Raw genomic sequence first — 20,983 nt, 5'->3', positions numbered from 1 at the left:
TATCCAAAGATCCCATAACTATTCAGAGAAACTGCCTCTGCACAGGGAGTATCAGCTGTAAGCCCTCCTGATAAGTCACCTTGTGGGGTCAGGCCAAGGCAGTTCCCTCTCACTCAGCAGCAAAAAAAGTTCCTCAAGCAAGCATAGACTATGTCTGCACATGGAGGCTCTATGAAGGAGCTGCCACCCAAGCAGGAGGAAGAGTGTCCCTGCACTGTGGCCATAGGGCTAGGAGATGCTTATCTGATGGGGAAAGTTAGACCGAACTACAATCTGGGCAGCCTTTGCCAGTCTTCAGGAGGGAGGAGGAAGAGCCAGAAATGCCAGGATGCCCATGGTAAAACAAAGTCCTCCTCCATCTCAGCCAACTCTAAGGGAGACCACTGCCTGTCAGCAAAGAGTTCCACCCTCCTAACCCTAACCGTCCCCCCGGGAAGAAATTAAAATGCAGATACAACCAGTTTCTGAAGAAAGTGAGTATGCATGCCTTTTAGAAAATAATGGCATTTATTTTTTTCTAAATATTAACACAGTTGTAGATTCTTCCAAGTACAGAAATAACTTTTTTTTACATCAGTATTCTGTAGCACAGTCTCCTTTAAATAGCTGCTTGCAGTGGAGCTGTAGCAGTCCAGGGGAGGGAGCATAGGCAGCTGTCCTTCAGAGCCAAGCCCCTCTCTTGGCGGTGGCTGCTGCTGATTCCGCCATCACAAAGTGGGCAGACCCTGCTGTGGTCTTCAGCCCAACACTTGCCCAAGGCCAGTTCGGTCCCTGCTCCCCGAGGGTGGCCAATGCCTCTCATTCTGCAGAACTTTGGCACTCTGTGGCCTGCGGCATCTCCGCCAAAGGTGTCTGTGCCTCGGCTCCGTCCCGTGTCCGGAAGAGCACCTCTCCTGCAGGGATCACCTGCTCAGCCTGCCAGGCAGTGGTAGCTCCATACTGCTGATAAAAGTCTGTGTCGGCCTGGAACATGACCAGGGCTTGCGCCGTGTGGATGCGCACGTGCTGCGCCAGGCCACTGGCATCCAGGAACTTCTCTCCACAGGAGTCACAGACATAGAGGATCTGAGTGTCGGGGTCTGAAAGGAAGGCCAGGAAAGGCATGGTCAAGCCAAGGTCCGCAAGGAGAGGAGAGGATGGATGACAGCCGGGGCAAGACTGGTCCTGCCTTATAAAGACAATCTTCCCATTTTCCCTTTTTTTTTTATTTAAGAAAAGTGTATGTGTGTGTGTGTGTGTGTGTTTCATTTATTCATTGTTAAATTTGTATATCGCCTTTCATTAAAACAATCTCAAGGTGGTTCACATAGAAAAATTAAAACAAGACTGTAAAATCTAAATTAAAATATTAAGCTAAAATCTCAGTCTCTCTCTCTCTCTCCCTCACACACACACACACGCGAATATGATTATATATTGAATACATACACACATATCCAGTGTATAGGGTGTGTGTGATTATATATTGTGTTGCCTTTCATGCTGCTGCTTTTCTGTACACCCCGCTCCATCATAACGGTCTCCATTTAGAGCAGAGAGGCAAGACAATTCTCAGAGTGTTTTCTGAACTGCGACCTGAGGAGCTACCGATGCCCGTAGAGAGCGGAGACTTAAGCAGGGGAGTGGACAGGAGCTGCCACGAAGAAGAGCGAGCTCCTCCAGTCACCCTTCTCTTCTTCCCAAAAGCTCCCTCTAGCAACAACTGCCTTTCAGTCTTGTTGAACTCTAGCTGCAAAGGCCAAAACGTGCTTTAAAAAACCAACACTGATTTTACACTACAATTTGATTCCCTGAGGTCAGAAGCTTTTTGCAACTTTTATGTTACCAAAAAAATATAATGCTTTGTAAACTTGGCCCAGTATCAATGTGGGGAAAGAAAACCCCAGAAATGAGGGTACACACTGAGCCTGAAGGCATTCCCAGAAAAAGATCCACTTGGGCCTGGATGTGTAGAACTCACCAGCTTCCTGCACTTGCTTCACTGCCTTTGTGATCTCTGCCTTGAGCGCTTCTGTCTCGTCTGCTGTGACAGGTGCCGCTACGGGGACCACTGTGGAAAGAGCCGCCCAGAGTCAAGCACTGCAAGATAGTTCCTGAGGGCAGTGAGGCCCGGCTGCCTGCTCCCCAACCAGCCCCCCTTCGCTTTGTGTGGACAGCAGCTGAATAGGGCAGAGCCAGGAGGAGGATGGCCGTCCCAGTGGGAAGAGTTCTGAAGAGGACGGGGCAAAAGGAGACCGCTGCAAGCAGTGAAGGGGCCAAGTTGGAGGATAAGGGATTGCTCAGGAGAAGGGAAACCAAAATGCATCGTGAAGAGCTCCAAGAAGATTTCTCTAAACAGTGTGAACGGGCAACACAAGTGTAAAGTCACACAGACTGGGACAAGGAATCCAGACTTCACACCTACACTGAAGGGTTTTCTTTTGCCAAGGAAAGGATATGTAGAAAGAAGGGACGAGCAGAATGGAGAGAGGAAAGCCATGGAAAGCAGAGGTCCCCACTTACGTCCGCCGAGGCCTACCAGGAGCTTAGCAAAAAGGGAAGCCAAAGCCCTCCCCAGTATGCCTGGCTGCAAGGGACCCCCACCGCTCACCTGTGAGCTGCGTCACTGCAGTGGCTGCCAGTGCTTCTGTGGCAAGGGTCACCATCTCCTCCGAGGCCACGGTCACAATGTTGAGCTCATCCCCTTCGCCGTGTTCCAGCAGTTTCATGCCGGCTTTGCCCTGGTGCACGGTCTTGACATGGGAGCGGAGATTGTCCACGCGGTTGAAGCCCCGGCCGCACTTGTCACAGAGAAAAGGCTTCTCGCCTGCATGGAGTCCAAGGGCTGGGGTGAGCAGTGTGCCCGAGGCGCTGCCTGGCTCTGCTGCTTCCGGGAGAGCCAGCTCCACCCCACCCCGGCAAGAGGGAAGGCGCTCCGGACCCACCTGTGTGGATGATGATGTGCTTGGAGAGGTCGCCCACGTTGACAAAGGCCTTGCTGCAGACACTGCACTTGTGTGGCCGGATGTTGTCATGGTGGCGGATGTGGTTGGCCAGTTGGCTGGACTGCACAAATCTGGGAGTGGGGGCGACAAAGAGGGGAGCACTTGCTATCCCAGGAGGCTCCCAGAGAGGGCGTGCACGCACACACACACACACACCCCGCTCTGTCACAGCCCGATGGCCTGAGGCTGCAGCTCTGCAGGAGCAGCCCAGCAGCCCCCTCCCAGCCATTTGGGGCCAGACGTTAGATCCTGTGCTGAGGGCCACCACACACGGCACAACTCCGCTCAGAGGGCGAGGTCTGCAGCGCCAGGAAGGCAGGGAAAGGGGGCCTCACCTCTTGCCGCAGCGTTCGCAGACGTAGGGCTTCTCCCCGGTGTGCTGGCGCACGTGGGCAATGAGGGAGCTGGCCTGGGTGAAGGCCTTTCCGCAGACCAGGCACCGGCAGGGCTTCTCGCCTAGGGAGAGGCGGAGGGAGGGAGAGGAGGCTGGCGGCAGCCCTCCTGCCACTGGACGCAGAGAGGAGCTGCAGCCAAGCCGCAGTGCAGGGCCTCTCTGCACGCACACCAAGGCCAGCCTCCGCCGGCTGAGACTGGGGAGCAGCCTGGGGCCAAGCCAGGCCTTCGCTCCTCCTCGGGTGGGCGGGCCAGACCGTCTGCTCCGGCGGCTGGGAGCGGCTCTCCACGGCCTTTCCCCTCCCTGTCCCCAACGGCCCTCTTCAGCGACAGATGCTGCGGGGAGCGAAGCTGGGGCCTCCAGCACGCAGAGCAAGAGCGGAGTCGAGGGGCCTCTGCTGCTCGTCCCGAACCCTTGGCCAGCCGGCAGCAGGGCTCCGAATGGGCAGCAAGGCCGGGCACCGGCTCCCTCGGGGACCCCCAGGGGCAAGCCACGACGACTCTCGGCCCTCTGGGGCTCGGCCGCCTGGGCTCCTCTGCCTCCGTCCCCCCAGGGCGTGGCTCACCCGTGTGGATGCGGACGTGGCGCTGCAGCGCACCGGGGTCGGCAAACTGGCGCTGGCAGTGCACACAGATGTACGGCTTCTCGCCGCTGTGGATGCGCAGGTGCCGCTTCAGGTTGCCTGTGGAGGGGGGGGCAGGCATGAGGCGCACGGAGGGGCCGTGGGAGGGGCGGCCTCTCTGTGGGGTGCAGACTGAGCCGCTGCGGTCCAGCAGGAACCTACCTGAGGTGGTGAACTGCTTCCCACACTCCCGGCACTTCAGCGGCCCGTCAGCAATGTGGATCTTCAAGTGGGCCTTGAGGTTCCCCACCTGCCGGCAGACGCGGAGAGAGACTGGCGATCAACCGGGGGGGGGGCACACACACACGCCACGCCAACCCCCCGCGCCAGCAGAGGGAGCCCCACCTGCGCCCACGGCCCCCCCCCCCACACACACACCTGGTTGAACTTCTTCTCGCAGTGAGGGCACTTGTGCTCCTTGTCCGTGTCGTGGGTCTCCAGGTGGCGCATCTTCGATGTGGGGTCCGAGAAGGAGCGGCCGCAGTAGTCGCACTGGTAGGGCTTCTCCCCACTGTGCACCAGCTGGTGGCGCTTCAGGTTGCCCGAAGTGGTGAACAGCTTGCCACAGTCCTCGCAGCGGTACTTGGCCTCCCCCGTGTGGCGCTTCTTGTGCAGGTTCAGCAGGCTGATCAGGCGGTAGCTCTTGCCGCAGTCCTCACAGCTGTAGGGCTTCAGGGGGCTGCAAAGGAGGGCGGAGGGGCTCTCAAAATGGCCACTGCTGCAGCCCCCCCTTCCGCCCCGGCTCCCACTCAGCAGAATCCGAGGGCCCTCGACCCGTTGGGAGGATGGACCGGACCCACCCCAGGGAGCACTGCAGTTCCTCTGGCGACCGGACTGTCCGTGGCGGCTGCAAAGGGAAGTTGCCGCCTCAGAGAGAACCTCCCCCCGACAGCCAGCAGCTGGGAACTCCAGAGGGGGCTGTGGGGGGAGCTCCTCGCCCCTGGCCTCGAGGGGCTGAGCGCCAAGCCCCCCCCCCAGGCAAGGACCTGGTGTGCACTTGGGGAGGGGCCCCTCCACCCCTGGCCCCGCAGGGCCCCCTCGCACCTGTGCGTTTTCTCGTGGGCTTTGCAGGCGGCTGGGTCGGAAAACGCTTTGCTGCACTCGTGGCAGGAGAAGGGCTTCTCCCCCGTGTGGATGCGGATGTGCCTTTTGAAGTTGCCCGTGTGGGTGAACTCCTTTCCGCAGTCCTGTGGGGAGAGACAGCCTTGCAGGAGGGGGCCTCATCCAGCCCCACCCCCTCCGGGCCTGGGCCCGCCTCGCACAGCCAATCTTTTCTACTCTGAATGGCAGCAGCGGAGTGCAGAGGGTCGAGAATGGGGCCATTTCCCAAACATCTGGCAGGCAACAAGAGAATGGAGAGGAGCAGCAAGGAGATCTTGCGAAACACGCCCTGAGCGACCAGAAAGAGAGCCCACTTGGATGGCGTCACTCCGTCACTTGCCCACAGGAGGAGGGTGGCGGCAGCAGCAGCAGCTACCTGGGTCTCAAACGCTGCTGCTTCGAGTCTTGGGGGTGGAAGCAGGAGCGCTCTGGCCCTGGGCAGCAGCAGCAGCAGCCCCCTCCTCACTGGGTCATCCGCAGACCCCTCCTCCATCCAGGTGAAGGAGGGGGCGGCCTGTCCTCCGAGGCGCTGCCCCAACAAGACCCTCTCGAAATGGCCGCAGAGTCCTCCGTGGAAGGAGGCGGTGAAGCTGGATTGCTCTGGACTCTCCCCGCTCACAGCCCAGCAAGCCTCAGAGCGAGGGAAGCCGCACCACCCTGAGATCAACCGCCCAGGAAAAGGTGGCCAGCAGGACTGAGACGCTCTCCTGCCTTTTTAAACCCCAGGCGTTTCTCTCCTGGATCAAACGAAGGCATGTAAAAATACATATATGTTGGGGAAGCATACAGGACATAGACCGCTTTCAGGTGAACGCAGATATTTGCAGAGAGAGCCAGAAGAGCCAAGAAGAGAATAAGGCCTCTTCTCACTGCTAGGGACTCTGGCATCGTAGCCAGAACAGGCCCTCCCGTCAAGAAGCTGCTGCTGCAGAAATGGGTTGCGCAAGATCTTCTCCATGCAGGAAAACTATTCCACAGAGCTGTTTGTTTCTGGTCGGGTGGGGAGAGTTTCTCCCCACCATCTTGCATTTCCTCACAGAGCTCCTCACACAACTAACCCTCACCTCACACTTGTGCGTCACCGACCCATAGGCTTTCGACTCTGTCCGATCACTGTACGTTCCGGAGCGTAGCAGTCGGGCCTCCCCTGCATTCTCCTGCCCCGAGTCGGTGCCCACTGACGACTCGGTCTCCTCGGGAGCGCTGCCATTGGCCAAGTCTGCCAGGGGTGGCTTGGCATTTGCCTCTGCCTCCAAAGGCGGGTCGTCGTTTTCCTCTCGGTCTTCAAGCTCTACCTCCATCTCTGCAGGGAGTTTAAAAGCAGAGAGTCCTTGAAAGCAGGGAAAGAAAACCAGCCGGAGGGCAAGAGCTGAGACGGGGCCACGGTGCTGGCAGGGAAGCTTCCCGCTTCATTCCACGGGAGGTGGCCTCCCCGCACACAATTCTGAGCAAGGGCTCCTCTTAGCTACCACAGTGAAATTGGTTCACACCCACTCTTGGAAAGTATAGGAGAATCCCCACAAAACAGCTTGGCTATTATTCTATTAGCATTTTAGATCCACTTTTGCATCAGTACAATGTCTTCAATAGAATATACGGAACACACTAAAAAGAAGAACATTCACAAGGCAAGCAGCTCATCTCAGACCAGATACCTGGCAAGATAAAAAAGGGCTTAATAATCTGCCAGAAAGCCTGCAGCGTGGGGGTTACTGGTGGAAGCACCATGGAGGGGCCACCACCACCAAGACCCTGCTCATGCACAGCAGCAGCCCCGAGTGATGGATCTGTCAAGATAGACACCTACAGAACTGAGCAGTTATGGTCACCTCTGATAAAGACATCACTGGGGCAACAGAGCCTGATATGGCTTGCCTTCCTCTGGTTTAATAACAATCTTCTAAGTGAATAGTCATGTGCAGCTAGGGACTTTTAAATGGCCGTTTTCTCAATATCTAGTGCTTATGAGGATTCCCCACCACCCACCAATCTTCCCTTCAAACCAGCACACACGACTCTGCTGCAACTCTCAAGGGCAGGGAAGATTTTCCCAGCCAGCCAGCAAAGGTCTCATGGAGAGGAAGGCAGAGATGCTGACAGTGTCTGCAAAGAGCAGGACGCAGAGACCCCCGGAAGCAGCAGAAAGTGGTGGGGTTGGGGGGCGGGGAGAGAGGGCCCTGCTTTCTCCTCCATGGTTAAAAAGCAACCGGCTTCCCGCATCAGCCCACTCACCAGCCTCCGTGGTCCTGGCAGGGAGAGGTTTCGTAGCAGGGCTGCCTTCACCGGGAGAGGGACCTTCTGGCTGCAGGTCCTCAGGGAGACCCGAGGAGTCGTCTTCCATCGCCTCATCTGCAGCTGGAAAGAGGTGCGGGCATAAACCCTTCAGCACAATAGATAAACAGCGAGAGGGAGAAGGTGGGAGGGCAAAGGAAGCACAGTCAGGAACTGCAGGTTTCTAATCTGGACAGCTCCCATCCAACAGCAGGGAGCAGGGGTTCCCTAGCTTTGCGTTGGAAAGCAGCTGGCCACAGCCCTCCTGAGAAACATCCATTTGGCTTGGATTTCCTCCTCTGGGCCTCCCAAATCCAAGGATTCCTCAGCATTCCCTCAGGGCTGCCCCATAGCCAATGGGCCACATTTAAAACAATTAACCCCGTTTGCTGGAGACCTGCCATTCTGAACCTCTTCTGTGTGTGGCACCCAGGTGGGGAAGAGATATTCTTGTGATTTGGAGAGGGGGGAGGAAAACCCTTTTAACAAGATCATCTCTCCATGGGGAACTCTCTGCTACTCCCATACTTCACCGTTAAGAAGAGTTTTTGGTTTTCTAAAAATTATCTGGAAGATGTTTGTAGAGGACCCACTCACAGCTGGTTCTCTCTTATGCACATCTCCCCCTTCTTAAAAAGTGTTAACTGGATTTTCTTCATAAATACTGAAAATGTCAAAAATCCACAGACATATAAACAAATATTTCCAGTTTAACGTGTGCACGACTTCTGCTCCAATACTGGTGGGAGGGTGACTATGTTCATCTACTAGATTCAAGCTCTCTCTCTCTCTCTGCTGTGCCTTGTCAGTTCGCTTCCCCGTCTCTGGCATTTCCGCTGCCACTCCAAACCTGAGGGGCAGAGCAGGGCCTCACAACTTTGGCCCACCACCTGTTCTTGAACTACAACTCCCATCATCCCTAGACACTGTGGCAATATTATGATGGGAGGAGTAGTCCAGCATCTACAGGAGGGCTGAGGCTGAGCAGTCCTGGGTTCTAGGAAGGCGTTCCAGGACTGTGCCTGGGCAATTTTTGCTGCAATTAAGATATCACAAAATGAAGCTTTTAAATTGCATTTCCATATTTTTAACAGCTGCTATCACACTATTCTTGACAGATCCAAAGTGGCTAAGAGCACGTAACAAAATATTAAAACACAAAATTAACAGCAACAAGAGATCTGCAGAGAGAGCACCTCCCTCTTCACAGCCCGTCATCGCCTTCCCAGCAGCGCTAGCAGTAGAGACTTCTGAATGCAAGTTCAGCATTCCCTCCCCCCCCACCCCCCAAGAACAACCACCCTGGGTTCAGCTGGTACCTTGAGACATATCAGGGATATGACCCTGAACAAGGTGTAACCATCCCCAGCAGAGAAGCTCCACGCCAGCTAACCGGCTCTGAGTCATCCAAGAGAGGATTCTCACCATCTCAGCCCCAGAGACCACCCACACAACCTATGAGAAAGCTCTGTGGGGCGGGGTCATGGGGGGAGCTCCATCTTGCCAGGGGCATGAGCTGCTGTAAGAGGAACTTGAGGTTCTGTGATCCCCAAGCTAAGAGAGGCAGACGTGGATCTGGTTTCACTGGAGCGCTGTCAGGTAGGGCCACACAAGATGCCTTCCCAAAAGCTCTTGAGAACTTGCCTGCTGGATTTCCACAGATTTTATTGTGATATGCAAATTACCCAGAGCTGCAGTGATGGCGGGGGGCGCATGGAGAAAAAACTGAGAAAAGGTATAAAGTGCCCACTTGCTATGGAACAAAATCTGCAAAGCCCCCGATGTTACCCTTAACAAAGGCCTCAGGAAATGCAATTCCAGAACACATTTTTGGCTGGCAGAGGAAAGTCTGCATCTCTCTCTCAGGGCGGCCCTCGTCCAGCTGCCTCCCAGAGCCCATCTGCCCCTTCCATGTCCAAAAGCCCTGCAGAAAAGACACTAACAAGCGCCCCACGGGGGGGGGGACCCGCCTCCCCTCCCCTCCCGTTCCCAGCACCTACCAGGCTCCTGGCCAGCCTCTCTGCTCGCCTTCCCCTCGGCTACTGGCTCCTCTGCAGGGGCGCCCAGCGTCCCGCCCTTCTTGAGGGAGCAGGGGAGCACCTCGGGCTCCCGGGGGGCTTCTGCTGCCTCTTTGTCTTCAGCAGCCATCTTCTCCTGCCCTGGGAAAGAAAGGGGGGGGAACAACTATGACATGCTCCCACCTCTTCACTGGACTTCACCGCTAGGCTGCAGCTATGGAAAGGTGCAGGGTGGCCACTGACTCTCTCCTTCTGGCTCTCCGTCTGTAAAATGGACACAACGGGGACCACCCTGCAGGGATGTTGTGATGACAAAACCCACTCTCCAGCACTTGTGTTCACGGGTTAAAACAAGTGCTACAAAAATGGCAAGGCTATCGTGACTAGACCAAGGTGCGTGTGGGGAGGGGAGCAGAGGCTCTAGTGCAACCCCACTGGACAGGAGCCAGCCAGAGGCTTCTAGGAGTCCACAAAGCAGGAGTGCTTGCCTGCAGCTTGCCCCCAGCAACGGTGGCTCGGGGGGCGGGGGGGGGGGTGAACCTGTGGTCTCACCAGACTGGGAGCAACAGGGTGAACAACCCTCCACGAGCAGAGGGAGAACTGAAGGAGGTGTGGCCAACGCTGCAACTCATATCCAGAGACAGAGTTGTCTCTGGGCTCACAGGAGCCTCCCATTCATCCATCCACCCATCCATTCCTTGCTGTTCTCAAGAGGCGCGGAGTTTGGGAGTCACTGGCCAGACTGCTCACCTTCAGCAGTTTTGCCAGAGGCTGCTCTGGTTTTCCTAAGCTATGAGGCCTAGCCACTTACTTTTTTAAAAAAGGGAACCCAAATGCTAGAAAGCTCCATTCTGCGCCCCATGCCAACTTCTATAGTGCTTGCGTGGCGCAGAAACCAAGAGCAACCCTGGGCACAAAGAAGCACCATACCAGCCACAGGCAGAGCCTCCGGTCCTTCTCCACCGCTGTCCTCCACCGCTGCCGACAGGGAGCGCAGCGTGTTGCAGGCGTTGATGATCTCCTGCATCTGGAGGAAGCCGGCCACGGCCAGGACGTCGTCCACAGTCTCCAGGCTCAGGTTGAGCTTAGCCGTGTACATGAACTCCAGCACCTGCTCCAGACCTGCGGGCAGAGGCGGGGCATGGCAGGAGCAACCCCCACTGGGTAGGCAGAGCAAGCCTCAGGAAATCTTCTGGGACTCATCTAGTCCAACAGTCTTGTTTCCAACAGCCCTCTCCTATTGGTCTTCAACATCTGGCACCCCAAGGAAGACTGCCTCTACACTTGGAAGCTCCACTTAGCTACTATAGCCAATAGCTACACAGAGATAAATTAGTGTACACGGAAATGCCTAACCCTTTTTAGCAACATCCGAGAAGCCCTGTTGGATCAAGCCACCATCCTGCTTGCCACAGTGGCCAGCCAGACGCCCCCAGGAAGCCCACAAGCAGGGCTGGAGGGCCAAAGCTGTTCCCTGCTTGTCCCCAATACTGAGCACTGGAAGGCAGCATATTCATTTTAAAGAAACATAAAAAAGGATTGAGTCATTGTTGCCCTTCCTTTAAAAGAGTGATCTTTAGGGATGCAGAAGGCACCAGGTTCCATCCCCGGAAGCACCCATTAAAAGGATCCAGTAACAGATAGTGGGGAAAGTCACTGTCCAAGGCCCCAGAGAGCTGCTGCCAGCCAGAGCAACACACTGGGTCTGACTCAGCAGAAGGCAGCATCAGATGCTCAAGGCGCAGGGAGGGCATGGGGCGGCGGGTGGGGGGGGCTCCCCCACGCTACCAGCCCAGCTGCTCCCAACCTGCCACCCGCCCCCAGAGCCTCTCCTGGCCCACCTGCCGCGTTGCTGATGTCCAGGTGCACCACGTCCTTCTGGTCCACGAAAAGCATCTTGAAGTACTCGCTGCAGGCGGCCAGGACTGCCTTGTGGGCCTTGAAGTCGATGCCGTCGACCACAAAGGTGCAGTCACAGAGAAGGCCCAGCTGGCGCTGCTGATTCAGCTGCTCCAAGACCTGCTTGCTGTGCTGAGGGAAGTCCATGGCTGGGGGTGGAGGAGGAGGAGAGGCACGTCAAGGCCTTGCAGGGACCCCGAGGCGGCCCTTCCTTGGCCAACACACAGCAGCTGCCCGTGGAGGATCAGGCCTGCGGCTGGCAACCCGCTCTTGACTCCCCTGGGCCGAGTCTCCGTTTCTCCTCCACGGAGCTCAGGGGGCTTCAAAAGACTCGGACCTCTCACCTCCCACGGCACCCTCATTGCAAACCTGAGAGATACGTTTGGCTATCGCGCCCACCCGGATGATTTCGCTGGCCTGGCATCACCCACTGAGCTTCATAGGCAAGCGGGGCTTGCAAGACACTTGGGGCAGAGACCTAACTTCTTCTATACCAACTTACGGTATAGGCACAGAATTCAAATCCTTCACCATCGTGGGCCAGATGGTGCTTGGGTGACGTAAGGTGTGCTGGTTGGCTTCAGCCCACCGCTCTGGAAAGGCAGGGCAACAAGGTTTAAACTTGTTGGGGGGCTGCAGGGACTCCTGCCCCACACAGCAGGGAGGGGGGGGGGAGGCCTCTCAGGGCAGCAGCAGCTGCTGCAAACAAGGCCAGGTGGGGGTGGGGGCGCCCCGAGGCTCTCCAGCTGTTCTTGGACTACAACTCCCATCATCTGCAGCCACTGCTGTTCCGAAGGCCTGCCCGAGAAGAGGCTCCTTCGGGGCGGGGGGGCCTCGAGGGCCAGCCTGGGCGGGGGCGGGGAGGAGGCGGCAGCAGCCCCTGAGCCTCCCTCCCGACTTCCACCCTGCCCCACGTCGAGTGGGGGCCCTCCGCGCCCCAGGCAGAGCCGACCCACCCCGGCCCCCCTTGGCGCCCGCCCCCCCCCACGGCCCCAGCCCCCCAGGCCGGCCCCCCGGGCACCTGCTCCTCAGCCCCGGCCCTCACCCAGGCGGCGCCTGCCCCGCGGCCTCCGGTGGGGCAGCCCCGGCCCCCGCCGGCTCCCCGCCCCCACCCTCGCCCCTCCCCCACCTGCCATCGCTCGCGCGTCACATAATCCCGGTCAAAGAGTAGCAGCGCTCAGAGTGACACGGAACAGACAAAGGGCGCCGCCATCTTGGAGCCGGGCGGAAGCGGCGTCGCTCCTGGCACCGCCCTCGCACATGCGCGTGGCAGGACCACCGGCCTGCGGGCCTCTTTCCTTTCCACTTTGCCCCCCCCGCCTTTCGGCCCTGTGCGCACGCGCTCGCTCGCTCTCTCGCCCAGCCAGTGGGGAGAAGGCGGTGGTGAACAGAACCACGTCAACGTGGTCCAAGCGCTCGCCCCGCCCACTCTGGCTACATGGCCGCCATGACACCAGAGGCAGCGGGAAACAAACGTGTTGCATTTAGACCCACCAAGCAGCACCCGGCGGTCGAGATGATGCCTGGCCGGGCAGCAAGCAGCAGCCGCCAGCCGGGCTCGGGCCAAGGCCCAGGAGGCAGGGCGGGCGGGCGGGCGGGCGCCGGCGGGAGAGCAGGAGCAGGAGGAAGAGCGGCCGCCGCCGCGCCGGCCCGTCCATCCCCGCTGCTGCTGCTGCTGCTGCTCCGTGTGTCACCCTCGGCGGCGGAGGCTCCTCCTCCTCCTCCTCCTCCTCCTCGCTTTCTCCCCGCCCGCACCCAGACATGGAGAGGGCGCCGTGACCTCCGCGCCGCCGCCGCCCTCCGTCTCCTCCTCCTCCTCCTCCTCCTCCGGACGCCCAGCAGGCTTCGGGGGTCTCGGGCTGCGGCGAGGCGAGCAGCCCCTCCCAGAGCCCCTTCTGCACGCGGCCTCCTTCCCTCCCCTCCCCCTTGGAGACCCGCCAGGGCCTGATGCCAGCGCAGCACCACCGGCCCCCACCCCCCACCCATCCCCCAGCCCGGCCCCCCCGCTCCAGCCCTCCCTCTTTTCTTCATTGTTCCCCTCACTCCGAGGGGTGGCTGGGGAGAGGCGCAGTCATAGCCCCCCCCCCCCCCGCTGTGCCCAGCTCAGCTTTCCATGAACAATCATAGGGAGCTGCCATCTACTGAGTCCGACCCTGGGTCTATCTCGCTCAGCACTGCCTACACAGACTGGCAGCAGCTTCTCCCAGGTGGCAGGCAGGAGTCTCTCTCAGCCCTGTCTTGGAGCTGCTGCCAGGGAGGGGACTGGGACCCTTCTGTTCTTCCCAGAGCGGCTCCATCATCCCCTGAGGAGGGGAATCTCTTGAGTGCTCACACATGTGGTTTGGGGATGCTCTGGGTGGGCCTGAGCTGCAAGCATGGCCTGGTTTGCGGCTGCAAGGCACAGGAGCGAGCGGCTTCTGCCCACAGGCGTCTCTTGGGGGGAGCGGCGTTCCCCTGCCTGGGGGCTGTGAACAGGAGGCTGCTTCGGATGCTCCAGCCTTCCCTCCGTTGGGGTCCTGCCAGCATCCCGTCCCCTGTCTGCGGGGTGGGGGGGGGGCACACCAGGTTGCTCCAAGCTGCATTCAGCATGGGTTGCAAGCACAGCCGTTCCCCAAGGGTGGTGGAGCCCCCCGCCCAGAGAGGCTCCAGGGGGAAGGGAGGCCGCTTGCCTCTGCCGGCCCCCCCCCCCGGGAGGTCCGTGTCAAGGCTTCAGAGCCCTCCTGGTCTCCTCGAGTAGCTTTAATGGGAACGAGGGTCCTGCTTCTGGCTTGTAGGACGGCCTGCTGCAGGCAGAGGAGATGCTGCAGGCCCCTGGCGCAGGCAGGCGAGGCTCATGGAGGGATCCAGGCTGCGGAAATGGGGGGGCTCTGCCTCCGAGCCGGTCCCTCTGTGCATCTCAGAGAAGCTGGAGGGGGCGCCCCTGCCCCCAACACGCCCCCCCACAGAGCTATTGTAGTGTGTGTGTGTGTGTGTGTGTGTGTGAGACTCAGTTGACCTCTAGACTGGCCACTGCTGCTGCTGCTGCTGCTGCCCTTTGTCAGGAGGGCTATTTGCAGGTGGGTGACTCACTCCTTCCAAACTGCTGGCCCTCAGCCTGCAGAGAATGGCGCTCTCGGTCTTGCTACTCGGATCTCCCGAGCCCCAAAGCTCCCCCAAACCGAAGGGCATTTCGGGAGCCCAAATGGTGGGGAGGCCACCCTGAAGCACACACACACGTCTGGTATTTGGCCTCCCCCCCCCCCCGCAAGATGCCCACTTGTGAATGCTGTTGGGGGTGGTGTGTGGTGGGGGGAGGCGAGAAATACGGGATTGGCTCAGGAGGCACATCAGAGGCTTGCCTGACTGGCAGGACCCTGGCTGGGTCTGCTGATTTGCACGAGGTCCCTCCAGCCATGGAGACAAGCTGCGAATGCCACTCGGAGCACCCTGGGCTGCCTCCCACTCCGGGCAATGCCATCCCAGGGCTCCTCTGCTCCACCACTGGGCAGCTGGTGCCTGCTTGCAGACCACACACAGACCCTGACTGGGGAGAGGCCGCCTCGACTCTCACCTCAGGCCCTCTGCAGAAGCGGCCAGAGTCCTCTTCCCTGCCACGGGGTCTCGGGGGGGGGGGGGGCTGATGGTGGACCACAGCTGAGCGTGTGCAGTGTGTGAGTGACAGACTCTCTCTCAAGAAAAGAGGATTCCCGCTTCCCCCCCCAGCACAGAATGACCTGCCCACTGCCAAGCAGGCTCACTGCTTTGGGGGTGGGGGGTGGACGGTGGGGCAGGGAAGTCAGAAGGAGCCGGGCCCCCCAGCCCTGCACCCAGGCGACCCCCCGCTGGCCCCAGCCCGCCTCCATCCCAGTCACCTGCTCAGAGCCCCCCACTGGCTAACGACCACCGACCGCAGGAGCCAAGGAGTGGGGGCCAATCCTTTATAGCCAAACAAAGGCCTCGGTTCCGTACAAGGAGAGCTCGCTCCGAGGCAGGGCAGCCCCTCGGCTCCACGCCAGGCTCCGGGGAACTCAGATTTTGATTTCAGTCCGGAAGGTCTGCTGGGCATGCTCCGTGTGCTGGGCGGGGCGCTTCCTCGCCTTGATGGTCAGGGCACCGTCCACGCCCAGAGCGGAGGTGACCGAAGTCGGGTCCACGTCTTCCGGCAGCTGGCACTTGTGGGTGAAGGTGTTCATGATGGTCCCGTCGGCTGCCAGCTGAGTGGGGAGAGGAGTCAGGAGTCAGGCTGGCCCGACCAGCTCGGGCGCCTCTCGACTGACTGCCAGCAGCCCCCCGCCCTACCCGGAGACCCAGCCTGGGCCCGTCTGCTGGCCTCACCGACTTCACAGGGTTCTTGTGAGGAGAAACTTCCGTCTGTAGTACACCGCTCTGGCCTCCTTGGAGGAGAGGAAGAGCGGGGTATAAAATGTAAAATAAAATAATAAATAAAATGAAAGCAGGGGCTCTGCCACCTTCCAGCCAGGAGGGGCGTGGCTGACAGACTGCCATGGGGGGTGGAGGGCCCCACCCGCCCTTCCCTTCCTCTAGTCCATGTCCTGCCTCTCCCACGTGGGCTGCCCGAGGGTCAAGCCCCTGCCAGGCATGAAGTTCCCGGGGTGCCCCTGGCGGGAATCCTGGCCTCAGGGGCCGGCCCTGTGCGGAGAGCAACCCCGTCGCCCGGCCCCTCCGCCAAACGCACACCGGACAGTTCCTTAGCCTAGAGGCGCCCCCACACACCAGAGGAGTGGGGCGGCGAAGGTCACGCCTCTTTCTCAGCTGCCTCTCCGGGCGTTTCGGGAGATGAGGCGCCCGAGCAAGAATGCCTCTGTGGCCGGAAGACGGCGTTCCCCGCTGGTGCAGGACCCACACAAGGCCAGCTCCCAGCAGGGGGCCGGGGCCTCGGGGCCGGGTTGCTGGAGCCCCCACTGTCCCTGGGGGGCCAAGACACGAGGCGGCAGCATCTCCAACCCTGAGCCGGCCGCACCAAGGCCTGACGGGCGAGGCCCTGCAGCAGCACAACCAAGGCCTGGCCCAGCTGCCTCTGCCGCAGGAACGGCCACGGGGTCCGCGTCCAGCTTAAGCCAAGAGTGGCACTTCTTTCCAGGTGTGTCCCAGTCAAGGGCGGGAAGGAGCCCTGAGCCGGAGCGTGTCCCCCGGGGGCGGCAGTGTCTGCTCACCCCGCTGGCAACTGGCTCCGTCTGTCTGTCTCCAGCCACAGAGAGCCACAAGGCTGCTCTTACCTTCTCTGCACGGACTTCAATCTGGTTTTTCGAGGTGGTAATGATGATGTCCTCGGGGGAGAAGTCACGGACGTCCACGGCAAACTGGTACGTGTCCCCCAAGGTCTTGATGTTCCCCATGTTGCCAGCGCGGCCTGCGGGGAGGAGAAATGTCACCCCTCCGGAAGGACTGCTTTCCCTCCTGAGGGAATGCTCCCTTCCCAGGCGGGGAGGATTCGGCTGCCTGAGGCCTGCTGCGCCTTTGCGGCCCGTCAGTCCGTAAGGACGCGCAAGGGAGACCCAGATCCCACAGCCGGCCTCCCCTGCACTCCGTGGGGAGGAGTCGCCCCCTGCAGCCCCAGAGCCACCACGCCACGTCTGGCAAGACCTCCATTCCTGGACGTTCCCTGTTAAGAGGCTGCAGCCGCTAGACACAGAGCAGTGGAAGGTCACTGAGGACACCGCCCCCCACATCTGCCAGAGGGGAGGCTGGCCCCGGAAGCCACACGCCAAAAACCAGCACGCCCACCTGCTCCCATGCGCCCAGGAATGGGCTCAAGGGGATGCTCGCAGTGACGTGTGGGCTCACCCCCGCAGGGCCAGAGCCGCCAAGACCATTTGCCCCGTGTGCAATTATTAATTAGGGTGTCTCAGAAGGGCCATTCTCAAGGGCCAGTAAAGCCACCGTCAGCAGAAGTCATGGCTTGGCCAGAATCTGAACTCCCACATGCCCGGCCCTGGACCCCCATCCCGAGCCCACCGTCCCCTTTTCCGGGTTTAGCCATGCTTTGGACTAACGGCTTGCTTTTGCACATCGCCAATTGCCCCGAGGTTGACTGCAGCCAGGGCTCCCATCCCCAGCGTTCCAGGCCGGGATCAGGAGCAGAGCATGTGCAGAGAGCCCTGCCTTTCACAGTGGGTGATCGTAACTAGTCCCCAGCCACCGCCCCCGGGAGGCACCAGGCTTCTGAATAGACTGGAGTCCCAGCACTGATCTCCTCAAGCCACGGAGAGTGGAGTCGCTACCAAACAAGCGGGATCATCACACAGGGAACACAAGTGGTTTGAATCCCCGCTGGTGTCTTTCCCAGAATAGGAGACGTTCCTATATCGGGCAGCAGCGATATGGGGAGGTGCTGGAAGGCATCCTCTCCGACTGCGCATGGGAGATGGCAACGGTCAGCGCCTCCTGTGTCCTGCCCAAGACAACCGGGGGCCTCTGGGGCTGCCAGGAGCTTCTTACCTTTCAACGACAAGCAGCCCAACCAGCACTGCCTCCTGCTGGCAGCGTCTGGAGGAGCAAGCAGGGCGCTCAGAGATGCTGTCGGCTGTGCCGAGAAGCCCTCTGAGGATGCGCGACTGCTGCGCCCCACCAGGCCATGCGGCCGACCCCTGCTCTGCAGGCGCAAGGTCCCAGATTCCGACCCTGCCATCCCCGTCAGAAGGACCCCAGGCAGGCAGAGGGCGGGGGGGGGGGGAGTCTCGCCTGCTGCTGGTCTGAAGAGGCCATTCTGGCACCGGACTCGGCCTGACTGGACGGGGCTACAGCTTCAGTGCAGAAGCCTCTAGGATCCCATCCTGAACCTCCCCAGTCAAAGGAGCGGAAGCAGCAGGGATGGGGAAGGTCTCTCCCCCCACCCTCCCCCAGAGAGCTGCTGCCAGTCAGAGCGGACAAGCCTAGGCTAGAGGGACCAGCTCAGTAGAAGGCTGCTTCCTACGTGCAAGGACAGCCCGTGACTTGGAGGCAGCTTCAGAGAGGAGGATGCCACGGGGGGGGGGGGGCGGGGGGCAGCATCCCTCCCACTCAGGTGGGGCCCAAGCAGAAAGCTTCCTAGAACCCTACTCAGCCAGCTGCTCCCAGCTCCCAGGCCGCCCCCACTTGCCTGTGAACGCCAAGGGCTCGCTGCGTGGCCTCATGAACCCTCCGAAATCCTCGCCGAATATCCCGTGGGCCTTCTCCATGGGCTGGGCCCGGCTGGGCTGAAGGCGAGAGGATGAAGACGGAGCGGCCGTGAGACGGGGAGCACTTGGGGGGGGGTTATGCGTGGGCTGGGAGGGGGGCCGTCTCTGGGAGGAAGGAGACCGTCTGCCCCGATCCGGGGGGAGGGGAGGGGAAGCAAGACGGGCTTCCTCTGGAGGGAGGTGGGGGGTGGCACCTGCTGGGCCCCGTCTGGAAGCTGCCCACAACCACCGCTTGGGCACTGCGGGGCCACCCCGGCCAAGGCAGAGCTTATAAAGGGCCGGAGAGCCCTCCAGGGACGCCTCCTCGGGCACTTGTTGACGCATCTAATTTTAGCCGGTTGTGCATCGCCCTGATGTGATCCTGGCGGAAAGTTTCCCCTAAGTGGAGACTCCAGACAAATGGGGTGGGGGCGGGGGGGGGGCTGACCTCGTGGCTGGCATTCTTGCCTGCCTTGACAATAACAGCTCCGCTGGCAACAGCGACAGCCTTCCAAAAAAAGAAAGTGAGTGTGCCTGCCAGGGAGGGGAGCCAGGGGACACAGAGAGGGAGGGAGGGAGGGAGGGTGGGGTGGGGTGGGGGGAGGACGCAGAGTGGAAAATTTCAGACCTGCCCAGGTAAGAGGAGAGGCCACAGGGGCCCCCAGCCAACCTCCACCTGCTTTCCCCGCCCAGGCAGCCCTCGGGAAAGAGGGGAGCAGCTGCCGCTCGGGGCAGGCGGGGGGAGAACTCCCACGTTGCACACAGAAGCCCCCCCCCGCCCGTTCAGTCCCTGGCAGCACCTCCAGGCGGGGCGGGGGGAGGTCCTGCCCGAGACCCCGGAGGAGGGCTGCTGCTGCTAGCCTGTGCAGACGGGACCAAGGGCCGGCCCAACGGCAACCCGCTGTTTTCCTGACACCCGTCTTCAGCAGGCTGAAATCCAACAGGGGATGCATTTGCCTGCAACACACCTCTCGGAGGAGGGCAGTGAGAGGGCAGCTCAGGCTTTGAGCCCCTCGCCCCTGTTGAGCGTCTGCCCGCTCTGCCTCACTGCGGGCCCAGTGCCAAGATGCCCAGGCAGGGCCCTTCCCGCCCAGCATGCCTCGTGGGCGATGGGAGGAGATGAGCCAGCAGGACTGCTCAGGAGCTAAATGCAGCTGCTGCCCCCCCCGCCCCCCAGGGGCCGGCCCTGAGTCACCGTTGGGCTCCCCCCCCCATCCCGGAGGGCTGCCAAGCTCCCTCCCGCCTCCCTCCCAGCTCTGCTGGGGCCCCAGAGCCCCGCCTGCCTCCTCCAACCGCCCCCCCCCGTTGCATTTGCTCAGGGGCACATTGACAGGCTGTGTGTGTGTGTGTGAGCTCCACCCGGCTGCTGGGGGGGGTCTTTGTGTTGGTCCCCTGTGGCTGCCCACCCCCCACGGGGACTTGCCACACCCTGGGCCTGACTGCAGCAGCTCAGGACCCCAACCCTGGCAGACTCCTCCTTGGGGAGGAGAGCTGGTCTTGCAGCAGCGAGCATGAATTTGCCACGGCCCCCTTTGCTATGCAGGGTCTGCACTGGTTTGCATTTGGATGGGAGACTGCATGTGATGCCAGCACCGTGCGATTCAGGAAGGGGGCCGTGGCTCAGAGGAAGAGCACCTACCTGCCTGCCTGCCTGCAGAAGGTCCCAGGCACACGGCTTCGGCTTGGCTGCGTCTCCCAGAGAGGGCTGAGAGAGACTCCTGCCCGCAACCTGCACAGTGGTGGGCCGCTGACTAGACGGGCTTCCTTGGGCCTGATCCAGCGGGGCTGTTACCCCTGGAGAAGCCGCTGTCAGCCTGTGTGGACAATACGGAGCTAGACGGACCAAGGGTCTGACTCAGCAGATGGCCTCAGCCGCCTCTGTCCCCATTATTAATTTGGCCCTTTTATATACTGCCAAAAGCCATCTCTCTAGGCAGCTTAGACAACCTTGAACAAAAGCAGAGGAGGGGAGCTCTGCCAATGGCCATTCGCCATGATAGCTAAAATGGAACCTCCATGTTCAAAGGCAGTCTCCCTCCACATCTCCCATCACATGCGGGGGCGGCGCACAAGAGAAGGGCGTCCTGCCTTCCTGCCGGCATCAGGACGGCAGCCCTGACGGGGCCATCTGGGTCTGGCCCAGCAAGGCGCAGTCTTGGGTGCCTGGGACCGAAAGGCTTCCCGTCCAAGGACCGCTTCCTTTCCCTCCCTCTCTGGCTGAAACCTGCGTCTGGTTTGCTTGGCTGGTTTTATCCAGCATGGGCCTGGCGGGCTTTCAGCAAGGGCATTTCCTGCCGGCCCAGGAGCGCCTGCAGACAGCTAGAGGTCACAGGAAGGGAGGGTGTGGCAGGGAGGGAGGACAAGCAGCCAGGTGCGTCTTACCTGGCCAGGACAGGTGCCGAGGAAGAAAGACGGGACTCCGGAGGACCTCTCTCTGATACTCTCTGAGGGGTGAGTCTCTTAAGAACACAAGACCCCAGGGACGGGAGTCCCATTCGGGGCCATTCCACACCCAGGGCTGTTTCTTTTATGACTGCTGCTTTATTGTGATGTCTTCC

The 20,983-nt window shown here is 60.4% G+C and overlaps 2 protein-coding genes across 13 annotated transcripts; both read right to left on the bottom strand.

Moving 5' to 3' along the window:
- Positions 1-488: 488 nt before the first annotated feature.
- Positions 489-15,277, bottom strand: ZBTB17 (zinc finger and BTB domain containing 17). Of its 8 annotated transcripts, XM_053281435.1 has the most exons (16): positions 12,335-12,366; positions 11,792-11,882; positions 11,232-11,438; positions 10,321-10,512; positions 9,373-9,531; positions 7,334-7,456; positions 6,166-6,404; positions 5,045-5,187; positions 4,379-4,679; positions 4,163-4,250; positions 3,944-4,060; positions 3,320-3,440; positions 2,925-3,055; positions 2,591-2,806; positions 1,961-2,050; positions 489-1,079 (listed from the first exon to the last, which is right to left on the bottom strand). In XM_053281435.1, exons 3-16 carry the CDS (start codon positions 11,434-11,436, stop codon positions 799-801), a joined length of 2,406 nt encoding a protein of 801 aa, XP_053137410.1. In that variant the 5' UTR covers positions 11,437-11,438; positions 11,792-11,882; positions 12,335-12,366; the 3' UTR covers positions 489-798. The 8 variants fall into 8 exon arrangements, with proteins under 8 accessions (XP_053137410.1, XP_053137413.1, XP_053137412.1 ...); XM_053281438.1 differs by lacking the exons at positions 11,792-11,882; positions 12,335-12,366 and adding an exon at positions 15,141-15,277; XM_053281437.1 differs by lacking the exons at positions 11,792-11,882; positions 12,335-12,366 and adding an exon at positions 12,784-13,137.
- Positions 15,193-20,941, bottom strand: HSPB7 (heat shock protein family B (small) member 7). Of its 5 annotated transcripts, XM_053281451.1 has the most exons (5): positions 20,808-20,941; positions 20,065-20,239; positions 18,368-18,464; positions 16,506-16,639; positions 15,193-15,482 (listed from the first exon to the last, which is right to left on the bottom strand). In XM_053281451.1, the coding sequence occupies exons 1-5, from the start codon at positions 20,918-20,920 to the stop codon at positions 15,297-15,299; spliced, it is 705 nt and encodes a 234-aa protein (XP_053137426.1). In that variant the 5' UTR covers positions 20,921-20,941; the 3' UTR covers positions 15,193-15,296. The 5 variants fall into 5 exon arrangements, with proteins under 5 accessions (XP_053137426.1, XP_053137428.1, XP_053137429.1 ...); XM_053281453.1 differs by lacking the exon at positions 20,808-20,941 and having other exon boundaries at positions 20,061-20,182; XM_053281454.1 differs by lacking the exons at positions 20,065-20,239; positions 20,808-20,941 and adding an exon at positions 18,641-18,659.
- Between the last annotated feature and the right edge of the window lie 42 nt (positions 20,942-20,983).

Source organism: Hemicordylus capensis, chromosome 16, assembly GCF_027244095.1.
Source record: "Hemicordylus capensis ecotype Gifberg chromosome 16, rHemCap1.1.pri, whole genome shotgun sequence".
Taxonomy (NCBI): domain Eukaryota; kingdom Metazoa; phylum Chordata; class Lepidosauria; order Squamata; family Cordylidae; genus Hemicordylus; species Hemicordylus capensis.
This window is presented reverse-complemented; position numbering and strand designations above follow the sequence as displayed.

Excerpts from the sequence above, each read along its gene's own strand:
- ZBTB17 (XM_053281433.1), bottom strand. Across the intron at positions 4,061-4,162 it reads GAAGCAGTTCACCACCTCAG|GCAACCTGAAGCGGCACCTG; the intron begins GTAGGTTCCTGC and ends CCCCCTCCACAG. Across the intron at positions 1,080-1,960 it reads GAAGCAAGTGCAGGAAGCTG|ACCCCGACACTCAGATCCTC; the intron begins GTGAGTTCTACA and ends CCTTCCTTTCAG.
- HSPB7 (XM_053281450.1), bottom strand. The coding sequence starts at position 18,770 with ATGCGTCAACAAGTGCCCGAGGAGGCGTCCCTGGAGGGCTCTCCGGCC. Across the intron at positions 16,640-18,367 it reads CGAGCCCTTGGCGTTCACAG|GCCGCGCTGGCAACATGGGG; the intron begins GCAAGTGGGGGC and ends TCCTCCCCGCAG. Across the intron at positions 15,483-16,505 it reads TTGAAGTCCGTGCAGAGAAG|CTGGCAGCCGACGGGACCAT; the intron begins GTAAGAGCAGCC and ends CTCCCCACTCAG.